Genomic DNA, 14,284 nt, shown 5'->3' on the forward strand with positions numbered 1-14,284 from the left:
CACTTGGCACATAGTAGACACTAAACATGTATTAGTTGATTGTAATTGAAAAGTTTCTATTGCAAAGGTGATCTAATATAAGTAAATAACTCAGTATGAGAGGAAAACAATCAATTTCTAGTTATGATGCATTTTCAAGTCAAATTTCTAGACATTTAAAGACAATTTTGCCTTCCCATAAAAAAAAGGATTGCTATCAATTATTTTGAAGGTAAACTAACTCCAAACACATTCAAAACAGTTGTTTAGGCATGTGAAACAATCCTCTCTGCATAGAAAGTCTTCAGACTTCTTTGCTCAATTTGTTTGTTTGTTTGTTTTTAACCATGTTTTCTGAAGCTTGCCTTCTACTTCCAAGTAAGCAACTACCATTTGTCATTATGGAAATTCTGTCTTTCTCTTATAATTCTCTGTAATACTCAACTCACATTTTTTTTTGGTATACTATATTGAATAGATAATCAAGATTATAAATTGAATATGGGCTCTTAGAAAGAAATACTTTATCTCTGAGGGAAGACTATAAGGTTTCCTTGGATACTTGGATTTTGTGACATCCTTTTGGTTGAATATAAACATTCAAGCCTATCCTACTCCTAGGCTTACTACCTCCAGGGGGTAACATAATAAGTAAACCTGAGATAAATGTATGATTGCTATATGTGATTGATCAGCTGTGAATTCAGTTCTTGGTCATCTACATATATATTGGATATGTGTAAAATGAAACAATTACCCTTCTAAATTTGCTTGTAGTATTAAAAGCTAAAAAATAATATATTTTTTAACAATATTGTAATTTTATGTTTTGTTAGGAGTTTTCATCCAATATTGACTGAAAAGATCAATAGACTATCTCAGCATGTTATGCTGTGCATTTATTTACTGTTGCCACTGATGCAATAAAATTAAATTACAGTACTTCATCAGCCCATACTATGCTGTACTTAATTTACTTACAGTGTCATTTCCAACAATATCTGGTAGGCCCTTTGAAAATTGCGAAGAAAATTCCCTATCAAGTGAGAGAGGTGGGAGTTACTAGGATAGGGGAGGAATAAGAGGTTATACATTATGTAGGAGAAACATGTGGTCTCAGTTCAGTGCACTGGCAGGGTGCATGGCTGTTTCTACCACCTTCTTCATCCTATTTCATTTCTTATATTTGATCCTCAATGTCACTAATATCAGGTTTCTGAAATTCTCAATAAAAACATTACCATTGTCACCAATAATATTAGATTATAATTCAAATAATGCAGGATTGTTTCACAAGAGCTTCTCAAAATACAAAGGATATTACCTGCTTGGAGATTATGACTGAAACTCAATGTTTTCTCCTTTGTGTGTAGTTATTTATTGGAACAGAACACTGCAGAATACATTGGTACAGATTTATTTATTAATTGATTCATGCATCAGAGTACTAATTCAGAAAATATTCATTTAATATCTTCCATTTACCTTATGAAGTGTTTGGTCCTAGGGATCAATTCAATCTTATGGCCAGAAAAGTGAAATTATCAGTTACAATACAATGGCAATAGATAATGAACATAATGGAGGAAAACGCAACATTGTCTGCCTAACAGCGTTAGCATTGTAAAGTGTGTGATGCTTTGCTAAGTTTTTAAGAAAGAGTAAGTCTAACCCAGGAAGAAAAGTGGAGAAAGAATTCCCAAGGGAGAGGAAACTGAATGTACAAAAATCACATAGGTCTGGGAAAGAGACAGTTGCAGTGGGAACTTTAAGTACTCAGGTATTGTCAGAGCCTAGTACATAGTAGATGCTCAGCAGAATATCACATCGTTGTTTTTATGGTGCAGTGCTAGGGATGGAAAGCAAGAAACAGACCTGAGCAGGTTCAGTGACAGCCCTTTAGTCAATGTAATTGCCTCCCATGTTAAAGGGTGACTAAAATTATTTCTATTTCATAGTAAGACCATGATAAGGTCAAAGTGACTTGAAAAACTATTTAACTCAAGTTTAGTTTCTACCGAAAGAAAGAAAGAAAGAAAGAAAGAAAGAAAGAAAGAAAGAAAGAAAGAAAGAAAGAAAGAAAGAAAGAAAGAAAGAAAGAAAGAAAGGAAGGAAAGAATTCATAGGCTTAGATTCACATTCATCCTCTCCACACCTCCTTCACTTTTTCTTTCGTTTTGTGCATACAACCCAAATCTTTGAGTCTGACTTCACATATGTAGAAATAGCTAAGATGTATTTGTGAAATCCTAAGACAGCATGCCAGCTTTCTATGAGGGTGGCCGGGTAAGGCAGAGAATCTAGTTAAATCTGTAGTGTAAATTAACAGACTCATTGCCCCAACAAATTTCCAAATTATCTCATCTCTTGCCTTTTATCTAATACCTTAATTGCACTCTAGCGCAGGCGTCCCCAAACTACGTCCCACAGGCCACAAGCAGGTGTTTTTGCCCACTTGGTTTTTTTACTTCAAAATAAGATAATAAGATATGTGCAGTGTGCATAGGAATTTGTTCATCGTTTTTTTTTTTTAAACTATAGTCCAGCCCTCCAACAGTCTGAGGGACAGTGACCTGGCCTCCTGTTTAAAAAGTTTGAGGACCCCAGCAGTGTCTTCAATTCCCAAATATAATATTGCTCTCAGGCTCCACTCTATCTTATCTCATCTCTCTCTCATCAACTACTCAGGCTACTTTGTAATCATTCCTCTCTTAATTTTTGCTCCCTGTCAATGCCCTGCAATGCCCCCCTCTGCACCCCAAGGGCCTATCAACACACTCCTGCCTATAGTCAGACCCATTTCTACCTCTAGTCCTGTCTCCCTCCAGCTTTGGTACCAAAGTCCATTATTTTGATCATTTTCTTGCCAGTTACCTGAATGCATTAAATACTTATCCTCTCACCTTTCCATCACACCAACTTGGGAAAACTTTAGCCCCGGTTAACACAGTCTTTCCTCATTCTTTGTCAGGGCTTCAGAACTGCTGGAGAAACAAAACAAAATCTATGAAGATTGATGCCATCATAAATTCACAAGCTATGCTACAAGCCTCCATGTTTCAGATTTTTAAAACTGTTCAAGTGATCTCCCCCCTCCTTCTTCCTTTTCCTTTTTTAAACAAATGATAGATTTTATTTAGTCATCTACATTTACTATTGAAACTCTGGGAGTTCAGAAATAACATACTTGTCTGTAAGCTTTTTATATCTTAATATAAGCAGAAAAAAAGTTTTGGCCTTCTGTTCTACATTGTTCTGTTGAGCTATATCTAAATACATCTACAGAAGCCAGCTACTTTGCAGTCTCACATGGATTCTCTCATCCACAATTTCACCTGGGAAGAAGTCTCAAGTCTCCAAGGATTACATCATGAAACGCTTTGGCTTTGTTGTTGTTGTGTTATTGTTATGGCTTTTAGATGTTAGAGAGAATTCTTCACTGAGCAATAATGACAATGTACTAGCTACTTAACTCTTCCCTAATTCATGTAGTAGCTGGATCTTCTTCTGTAAAGATTTCAGGTGAGGAAAGGAAACAAGGATTATGACATCTTTCTGACCACTGTCAACATTAATTCTCTTGGCTGCTGAGCCATTCAGCTCTCTTAGCTGAACTTTGGAGTTTATTTTCAAGTCTGAGAGAATCTGAGCAATTCCAGACTCAACTCATCTCGCTTTTGGTCAAGGATTCAAAATCACTGCATTTGAATTAAACAGAACTTTTCTGGCTGTACTCTGGAAAAAAGGATGAAGACTAATAAAAGAACTCAATGTTATCCCATTGGTAAAGAAAAGGAAGAGTTACTCCAGAATTTTTAATTTGTTGCCACCTTCAACAACACTGCTTCAGTGAAGCAATTGCCCCATTCCTTTTCCAAGCAATTCTTTGCCGATGATCACCCACAGTTCCTTCAATTTTCAAAGTTATTTCTGTAAAGCATGTATTGCTATGTCCTCCCCCTGAAATGATGTTTTGTTCCATCCTGTTTAATCCTATTTGTATGTGTATTTAACAAGCTCTTCTTTTCCTGAACTTATATTTCCACCAGGCAATTTATCTAAATTTAATGTTTTATGTTTGAAAAGCCTTTATCGATCATTCTCTTACACTTCTCTGCAAATAAGTACATTTGTAATACTTACATTGTAATTGTTGGTGCTCACTGTCCTATATGGATAGTGGCCCCATTAAGATAGTAAGTTCCCCCCAAATATTTATTGAATGATTATTAAAATAGTATTTTAATGTTCTTTAAAAAATAATTTCTTTTTTTTTCTTTCTTTTTTGGATTGGCATTGAGTTTTATGTTTTTAGTGACCAAATCTAAGAAAAAGAAGAACAGGTTTACTAAAATAGGTCTAAAGACAATACAAGAGATAAGCTCTAAAAACAAAGTGTGAGCGGCGCTCAGCCCCGCCAGCCCTGACACGCACAGGGGTCAGAGAGGGGGCTGAGTATCTTTAGCCTTTTCCAAATTCGGATCACACATTTGGGGTTTTGCTGTCCATTTAAGGTTTTGACGGTGGGCGAAGGCCGCAAAGCTGACTGGAACACAAGGTCGCCAGGGCACCACCCAGGACCCCCCTGAGGTTCCGGACAGACCCGGGCGCAGTGCGGGGGAGAAACTGAGTCTCCTCAGGCCACCGCGCGTCTCCCGTCTGGAAACACATCTCTGGTAAAGGGGGACAGTCTGGGGTCTGCTACTGGCTTGTCTGTCCTGTGCTTTCTGTGTGGGTTTAATTTCCTCCACAATTTCAGGAAATGATTCACAAAAGACTTTACCTTTTTAGTAAATAAAATGTTAAACTTTGTGAAGTCCGACGTGCCCATGCTGCCTTCTCCACCGGAAGCTCCGGAGCGGGCGGGGACGGTGGGGACAGAGCAGGCTGGGCGCCCCGCGTGCGCGTGGAAATCCTGGATGGAAAGGCTCTGCCTGGTATTGCGCTTAAATCTAACACTGACAGGTATCATGGGAATGCTGGGAGGTCTGACAGGAAATTCTCTGGGAAAAATTAGTTTTCCATAATAATAGCCGCCTTCGCAAAGGGTCATTTCAGGACCTCGGAGGGCATACTGCCATTGAGAATATTGCAGCACAGATGTAAGGCAGCTTGTTCTTTCTTAGTCCAAAGGCAGGCCTGCTTCTGTTTGAGTTGCTGTTGGGCTCTCTTATTGCTGTTGTTGCTCATCTCTCCCTGATGCCGCGCTCCGGCTTGCTGTGGTCTGGGCCCCAGCAGGCTGCGGATGTGGCGCCACCTCTGGTGCCGCCTCTAACAGGTAAGTTCGTATAACCATAGGTTCTGAGGGTTAAAAAGTTTTTCTGCATTAATTTGTCATTATAATTATCTGTAGGTTCCATTGGTCAAATTTATATACTGTGTTACATTCTGGTAAATTATTTCACATTTAAAAAGTAAAATATTCTTGGAACTAATCTCTTAATGGCATAAAAAGGCTCTTATAACTTTTTAAATTCATGTATCTCATTATGAATATTAATTATTTGTAGAATGAGGCAGAATTCACCATCAATTTGCTTCCCAGTTTTAGTTTTTACAGACTGTTGGGGCTCTCTTTGCCACTACAAGACTAAGCATGGCAAGTCTTATTCACATAAATAGAACCACTATGTGATGTGGAATCTGCCAATACCAAGGGCTACTTTTTCTTATGTAAGGATTCCTCAAAGCTGACTGCAGAACTTGAGCATCTGCAGTTTTGGGCATTGGAGTGGGAGGGGGAACTGTCCTAGAATCCATCCCTTGTAAATACCAAGGGACAGCTGTACACAAGTAACTGTACATAAATGAGGATCAAAAAAGTGTTGTTAGGTCAATGTCTTTCAGTCATTTAACTTCCTTCTGGGTTAAAAGCAAAGAAAAAAAATCACATGGTGATCTAGCATTAAAATTTATTTTTAATAACGTACTCTAGCAATTCAATTAGCCCTCCCTCAATTCTGTTGAAAGCAAAATACTAGAAACCTGATTTGTAAAAGGATTGTTAGTAATCAGAGTTGTTCAATTTCTCAACCCAGAGGCACTACTTCTAATTGTCCCTTTGTTTGGTGACCTAGAGTAGGCTCTGATATCTCACCTTATGGAGGTGATAAGCATTAATAAGTCTTTCTTTTTTAAAGTTGGAGAATGGCCATTGTGAGAAGATAGGCAGAAAAGAAAATCCTGGGAGAAGGATCAATTTCAGGATGAATAATATAAGAAATACTGAGGATCTGAACTTGATATCTCGAACACTCCCCAAGCCTAGTTAACCTTAGGAAGAACACCAACCCTGAGAAGTGTGAACACATAAGAAGTGTTTAATCAATGTTTGTAGAATGAATGCAATGAAAGAATGAATTTTAAAAGATGATCAAGAAACTAACCTATTTAGGTTACTTTCCACTTTATGCCTTCTTTAAATAAAAATCCCTTCTGGGTAAAAGAACGTATGATTTATCTAACTTGATTATAAATTAATTTACTACTTCAGTTGTTGAAAGCCACAAGTAGGAGTGAAATAAAGAAAAGGACAAAGGAATCCCATATGGCAAAACAAGAATGCAAAGAGGAAGATGAAAGACAAATATGGCCAATTTCATCAATGGACCCTAGCACATAACTGCCATGTGAATTGTATTTAACTCACACTAGTTTTGAGCATGGGGCCTCGTGAAGCATATGTAACTCACACCTCTCTTCACCTTGGGAGCCATGTGAACTATTTTTTCAGGTTGCATACAACTCATGCACAGAAAACAATTAAAAATTAAGAAATTTTTCATTAAGTTAGAAAGGATCATTTTGTTTTTGAAGTTTTTATTCTATTTTCATAATAAAATACCATGGAACCAAGGAAAGTTTTATTCTTTTGGTGTTGTAGTCAATGTGTTAAACACATCCTATAGTTGAGGTAAAGTGAAACAACTGAGGGCTTACTACTAGCATCCTAGGGTAATAGAATCAGAGAAACAGAGGAAACCTCTAATTCAGTATTTTCTGAAGTGCTGCAAAAAGAAGTCCCAATTAAAAAAATAAAAATGATAATTTTGCACAAATTTAAAGGCAGATTTCATATCTGAAACTGCAAATTCGCTGCAGTAAAATTCTTCCCTTTCCCTGCCTGAGATCATTCTTTTCAAGGTGAGTTCATTCTCTTATAGCTCCAAGGCTGATCTCTTAGGCTGATAAGGTCCTGGTTGGATTTCCATTGCAGTAGGATCAAGTAGAGGACCTTGTAAAATTAACGTTCCTCTGCTGCTCTGAAGATAAGTACTTGGCTGACCCCAGAAGTGCAAAGCTGACTGTAAAGTTCACCTTCTTTCCATATCCCAATGTTGAAAGAAGACTGAAATGGTGAATAATTCATCTTGCAGTGATAAGGAATGTGGCCTTGTTGGTAAGGGCTTTGTGATGCTATCACCATCCATTCTCTGCATGGGAACTTATCAAAGGGTTTTATTTTGTGTCTATTCCACTCAGAAAGCAAGCACAAGAAACTAATGAAGGTCAAAGTGCAAAGATTCATTTGGAGTAATTTGGGTCATTTTTTAAGGTCTGATATTATTTCATTTGGGATATTAATTATATGCCAAATGCAAATTTCTCTATGTGGAATTTTTTTTATCTCCATCACTTAGTGAGTCAGTTAAAGTACCGTGATTTATTGTGCATTAGGGAAACCTACCATTAATAAGCCTTTCTACACAAGTACATTAGCTTTCAGTATACCTGAAATTTTGGGATTTCACTCCCCCTAATTTTTTCAGTCTTCTTCCTTTTTTATGCAGGGGTATATGTGTAATTTATCAGTAACTTATTATTATAAAAGTATAACTAGTCAAAAATATCAAGCTTTGAGCCCTGGTATGCATTAATCTCCCAGGCAGCATTTTTTGCTCAAAAAGAATTAGGGAACAACATCTATACCCAGGGAGGAAACTTTCATTGTCATCATGATGAGTCTAGGATATCCTAGAAACTGATAAGAAAGAAAGGGTTATTTTTCAAAGAACATTTATATTATTTGAAAGAAATCAAAGTCTTAAACTAAGAAAATAATTCTGATATTTTACTTTCTACATGTAAATAGGAACATTATTTGTTTTTCAGGAGCATTTTATAGTGTATGTAAAAATGCCCAATATATTTTACTACCAATTCATAAGGCTGACCCTCCTGGAATCACTCATTCATTCTTTCATACAACAGATATTTATTTTAGACACAGTATGTGCAGAGCACCATGTAGATACCATAGAAATAGATATAAGTAAGATCTGTTCCCTGTCCATAGGCCAGGGAGATAAGCAAGTGATTGAAATTCAAAAATGTTGTGCTGTAATACAAAAATAATTGGGGAATGCTGCAATATTTAGGGCAGTCTGGATATGCCAGGGGAGGTTTTACTAAAAATGTCACCTATAACTGTGTGTTGGTGGTAAAATGCAGGTAGAAATGTATAATGAACAGCAATAACATAATGTTTTAAGACAATGAGGAGGGGTATATTATAGGAAATGCATGTATTTTATCTTTGCTTAAGTGTTAAGTATAAGGAAAATAAATGGCTATAGACTGAGCTAGTCAGGTAGGTGGAGTATCTACAATGATTGTGTATAGTGCAGAGAATTGGATTTTATTCTGTAGTTGTTGGAAGCCCTGAGAACCATGAGCAGAAATATGGCCCAGTCACTCACCCTAATCCTTTCAGGTACCTTGTGTTGCTCTGTTCACAGGTATCTCCATTCTACATACAGCCTCTGGTTGCTTTCCCTTAGCATTGCTGTGTTTTTGTTTTTGTTTTTTGTTGTTTGTTTTTTTTCCAGGTGTATCTTAATATTTATCAAGCAAGTCATATGTATGGGATGTATATAAATTCATTTTGTATTTGGATTAGCCTACCAGTAGGGTTAGAGGGGACACATGTTGTGAGTCTCTGAGTCAATGACAGAATATTACAGATATAAAAAGAGTGGTAAGTAGGAAATGGGGGAGGAGAGCACAAAGTGGTTAATGAAAATGCAATGATGTTTAAGCCTGGATATTTCAGTGTTGAAGAACATAGTTACTTCAGTAACTTTCCTCTGCATTCCTCCTGAATCAGGGTCTCTCTTCCACTTAATGGGTTTTAATCAAATTTTAGAAAAATTTAGAAACATCAACCAAAATTATAGAGAATAAATTAGACTGGAGCCATTCTGAATCCATATGGTGCTCTTGAAAATATTTCTAGCCCTTTTCCTGACTTAAACCTGCAAGTCTTTCCTATCCACAGGGGCTCATCTTTGAACATTTTTATCTTTCTTTCATAGGCATAAGCACAACTCCTGTGGACTTCTTCCTGGTCTCAGCTGTCCTCATCATTTCCCTGTCATTCTACCATTATTATTTACTTACATTTCTGAGTCTTTTAGTTTTTACTTGCAACTGTCCTGCAACTGTGTGTCCTTCTTGCCCTCAAAACCATCAAGAATTGATTATTTCAGAGGTATAGCAGTCTAACTTAAACCTTATTAAAAAGATCATACATTTTTCTGCATCCTAGTAGCACCTATAAAATAAAATGATTGTATACATGGGCTTCTGGAATCTTTATTTTGTTCCATTCATCTGTGTGATTCTTCTTGAACTAATACCAGACTATCTTAATTATTATATCTTCATGATATCTTTTGGTATCTGGTGAGTGCACATTCTCTAGCTTTGCCCTTAAGATTGTCTGTTCTATTCTTGATCTTTGCATTTCCATGTGAAATTTAGAAATAATTTGGGTATTTTTATAAAAATAATTAGAAATATGAATAATATCATGGTGTTGATTATAGGTCAATTTGAGAAATAATATTTTTATGATATTGAGTCTTTCAATCCAGGAACATGGTATTGTAAGGCTGGTGGCGGGCCCCCTCCCTTCCCTGGATCAAAAAGAGAAGACTCATGAGACCAGACCCGCCAAGGACAAAACTGTCAGGCCCTGCTGAGAGGATCCACACCCAGATGTCCACCTAGATAAGAATGTTTTGGCTCCTGGATTCCACAAACACCTCCAGCCCCTCCTAAAATCCCCAGCTCTTCCCGCCAAAAGTCCCTAGCCAGGCCCAAAGGATATAAAAGGCCTCAGCCCCTTCAAACTGCGGCGACTTCCGGGGCCCCGCTCTTGGGGCCCCAGAACCTCGTCCACGAGTGTATAATAAAGCCACGTGGTTTGGCCCCCCACTCTTTCTCTTTCTGTGTCTCTTTTCTTTTCGCCACCGCCGAAAAACCTTACATTTGGTGCCGAAACCCGGGAGGGGAGTCTTGGCTGCGCCGGCCTGCCTCAGGGCCGTGGTCGCGCCGTCCCCTCGTGTCTTCTAGACCTCGGACCGGGACCTCCACCGGACGCCAGCCAACCTATTGGCCTGGGTAAGTCCCTTTGCCCTTGTGTTCCTAGCCCAATGCGTCCATTCCAGGGTCTCTGTCCATAGCCCAAGTCAGAGATCCTCCACCATAAGGACCTGAGTGTCTCGGGGACGCCCGAGCCCCTCAGTCAGTCCTTCCATCCGTAAGGATTTATAAGGACCTGAGTGTCTCGGGGACGCCCGAGCCCCTTAGTCAGTCCTTCCATCCGTAAGGATTTATAAGGACCTGAGTGTCTCGGGGACGCCCGAGCCCCTTAGTCAGTCCTTCCATCCGTAAGGATTTATAAGGACCTGAGTGTCTCGGGGACGCCCGAGCCCCTCAGTCAGTCCTTCCATCCGTAAGGATTTACAAGGACCGGAGTGCCTCAGGAACGCCTGATCCACTCAGTTGGCCCTTTCCAAGGCTCAGAGCCTTCTCTCCAAGGCCTGATCGGTGACCTGGGACGCCGGCTCCCGATCTCATTCTTCCCTCATTGGACTAGGACACCATGGGCAGTCAATCCTCCAAAATCAAATCTAACACGCCTCTGGGCTGTCTCTTAGCCAGTCTTGCAGCCCTGGGCCTCAAGTCTGATATTCGGCCCAAGCGACTCATTTTCTATTGTAACACCGCCTGGCCGATGTACAAATTAGGCAATGGGTCACAATGGCCTAAAAATGGGACTTTCAATTTAAAAATTTTACAAGATCTCGACAACTTTTGTCACCAAAATGGCAAATGGTGGGAGATCCCTTATGTCCAGGCTTTCTTCCATCTGCGTTCCCGTCCTTCCCTCTGTCAGACCTGTGACCCGTCACAAATCCTCCTTGCACTGAGTCCTCCACCGTCCTTGGCCTCTTCTACCTCTCAGCCAAAGGACCTGTTAGAAACCTCTTCCACCTTTTCTGACCCTCCTGACTCCCTTACCTCTCCCCCTGCTCAGCCTCCACTATATCTGGGTCCTCTTCCTCCTCCTCCTCCTAGTGCCCCACTGTCCTCTGCTACTGCTTGTGCTGGCTCTCTGCCAACATCCCCTGTCAGTCACTACACTCGATCCCACGCAGGGCCCTCAGGCCAAGCCCTTCTCTGTCCCCTGAGAGAGGTAGCCAGTGCCGAAGAGGTCGTGCACGTCCATGTTCCCTTCTCCCTTTCTGATCTCTCTCAGATTGATAAGCGTTTAGGCTCCTTTTCTAACGACCCCACAGCCTACACCAAAGAGTTCCGCTATCTTACACAAGCATATGATTTGACCTGGCATGATATTTTTGTTATTCTGGCTTCTACTCTTACTACTGATGAAAAGGAACGTGTCTGGGCGGCAGCTCAGGGACATGCTGATCAAGTCCACCTAACAGACCGCAGCATGCCGGTCGGGGCCGAGGCTGTCCCACGCAGTGAGCCAGGGTGGGAATACCAGCCAGACACCCCCGCAGGCCGAGATGGTAGAACCCGCCGAGATCGCATGCTGCAATGCATTCTTGCTGGTCTCCAGGCGGCTGCCCATCGGGCAGTTAATTTTAATAAGCTTAGAGAAATCACTCAAAAGCCAGATGAAAATCCCTCGGCCTTCCTCAGCCGCCTTACGGATGCTCTCATCCAACACACCCGCTTGGACCCCACGTCCCCAGCAGGCGCCACCGTCCTTGCAACTCACTTTATCACTCAGTCCTCCTCTGATATTAGACGCAAACTTAAAAAGGCAGAAGAAGGCCCTCAGACCCCCATCCGAGACCTGGTGAACATGGCATTTAAAATCTTTAATTCCCGAGATAAACAGGCAGAGGCCCGAAGGAAAGCCCGTGCCCACCAAAAGGCACACCTGCAAGCCCAAGCCTTGGTTGCAGCCCTGCGGCCGGTGGGGCCTGGAAAGCCATCGACCTCGTCTAAAGCAACCAGCCGCACTCCGCCAGGCACCTGCTTCAAGTGTGGTAAGGAAGGCCACTGGGCCAACAGATGCCCGCAGCCACGTCAGCCCAATAAGCCTTGTCCGGCCTGTGGTCAAGAGGGACACTGGAAGAGTGATTGCCCCTTGGGACAAAGGTCTAGAGGGTCAGTCCTTCCACCCCCAGACCTGCCGTTGACGGTTTTGGGCTTGGCTGCAGAAGACCGACGAAGGCCCGGCTTTGCCACCCCGATCACCCTCGCTGAGCCCAGGGTAACAATCAAGGTATCGGGTAAGACAGTGTCCTTTCTGGTTAACACGGGGGCTACCTACTCTGTCCTGCCTTCTTTTTCAGGCCCTACTTATCCTTCCCAGGTGTCGGTTATGGGTATTGATGGCAGTCCTTCATGGCCTCCTACTACTGGTCCTCTGACATGTCTTATAGACAACCATCCCATCACCCACTCCTTTCTTATCATGCCCTCCTGTCCTATTCCACTTTTAGGAAGAGATTTATTAGCCAAATTAGGCACCATACTCCACTTTTCCTCAAGGACATCTGCCCTTCTCCTTCTATCCCTCTCTTCAGATTCCTCACCCACACCCTCTGCCTCTCCGAAGACGTGCCCTCTCCCGCCTGAACTTGTAGACTCTCGGGTTTGGGACACCTCTACCCCAGTAATGGCCACACACCACACCCCTGTCCTCATCCTACTCAAAGACCCTTCATCCTTCCCTTCCCGCCCCCAGTTCCCTGTTTCAGTGACCCACCGCAGAGGTCTGAAACCCATTATAGAATGTCTTCTGCATGAAAAACGTTTAATCCCAACTAATTCTCCCTATAACATACCCATTCTCCCGGTAAAGAAGCCAAACGGGTCCTACCGGCTGGTTAAGGACCTGAGGCTCTTTAAGGAGGCTGTTATCCCCATACACCCTGTGGTGCCTAATCTCTGCACTTCACTTTCCCATATTCCGCCCTCCACTGCCCGCTTTTCTGTTCTGGACTTCAAAGATGCCTTCTTTGCTATCCCCTTAGACCCAGCCAGTTACAATCTCTTTGCCTTTATGTGGGGAGATCCTGACACAAATACATCTAGACAACTCATTTGGACCATCCTGCCCCAGGGGTTTGGGGACAGCCCCCACCTATTTGGTCAGGCTCTGGCCCAGGACCTACTTCAATGTCCCTTACAGCCTAGCACTGTTCTCCAATATGTTGATAATCTACTGCTCTGTAGTTCCTCTTCACAGCACTCTAAGACCCGCACTGCCTCTCTACTTAACTTCCTTGTTTCCAAGGGCTGTCGAGTGTCCTCCTCCAAAGTCCAGCTGTCCAAGCCTACATTCAGTTATCTTGGGCTTTGTCTCACCCCCATGTCCTGGGATCTCACTGTTGACCCCCAACGGGCTCTTTGCGATCTCCAACCACCCACGCCCGCTGAACAGATTCTGTCTTTTCTTAGATTTATTGGTTTCTTCCGACACTGGATCCCTAACTTCTCTCTCCTTGCTAAACCTCTCTATGATGCAACCCATGATGCCTCTGCTGGCCCTTTACTAAACCCCCAAGCTCCCTCATCAACTCCCTCATGCTCCACTCCGCTCACTCGTGTTCCCCTTTGGGAACTTGAGCCTACAGGCCAACCCTATGCAGATCTCATGTGTTCTCTCACCTCCCACACTGACCCCGACCTACAACTTCATGGATGCCACCTTACCAACCATTCTGTGACCACGACCACCTCCCCTGCTCTGGGACAGTTCTTCTGGTGCAACGGAACACTTACCTGCTGCGTCAATACATCCACCCCGGGTCCCTGTTTCCCTGTCATGGTGGTCCCTCAATTAACTCTATATGGTGAGTCTGAGTTTGAATGGCTTCTCCCAGGGCCCCAGCCAAGACTAGCCACCTTTCTACCTGTCATGGTAAGTCTCAGCTTGGCCTCTTCCATTGTGGCCTCAGGGCTCGCGGGAGGTGCCCTGGGCCATGGTGTCATATCTGCCCAAGATTTTACAGATCTGCTGATGACTGAAAAAAGA

At 41.9% G+C, this 14,284-nt stretch overlaps 1 protein-coding gene across 1 annotated transcript; it reads right to left on the reverse strand.

Annotated features, from left to right (window-relative positions):
- Window positions 1–4,418: 4,418 nt before the first annotated feature.
- Window positions 4,419–5,056, reverse strand: LOC142861606 (ubiquitin-conjugating enzyme E2 J2-like). Its single transcript, XM_075993747.1, is given in 2 exon segments — window positions 4,419–4,766; window positions 4,769–5,056. Coding segments are annotated over 2 exon segments (612 nt in total). The 5' UTR covers window positions 5,033–5,056.
- Window positions 5,057–14,284: the final 9,228 nt, after the last annotated feature.

This window comes from Microcebus murinus, chromosome 17 (genome assembly GCF_040939455.1).
Source record: "Microcebus murinus isolate Inina chromosome 17, M.murinus_Inina_mat1.0, whole genome shotgun sequence".
In the NCBI taxonomy this organism is placed as follows: Eukaryota; Metazoa; Chordata; class Mammalia; order Primates; family Cheirogaleidae; genus Microcebus; species Microcebus murinus.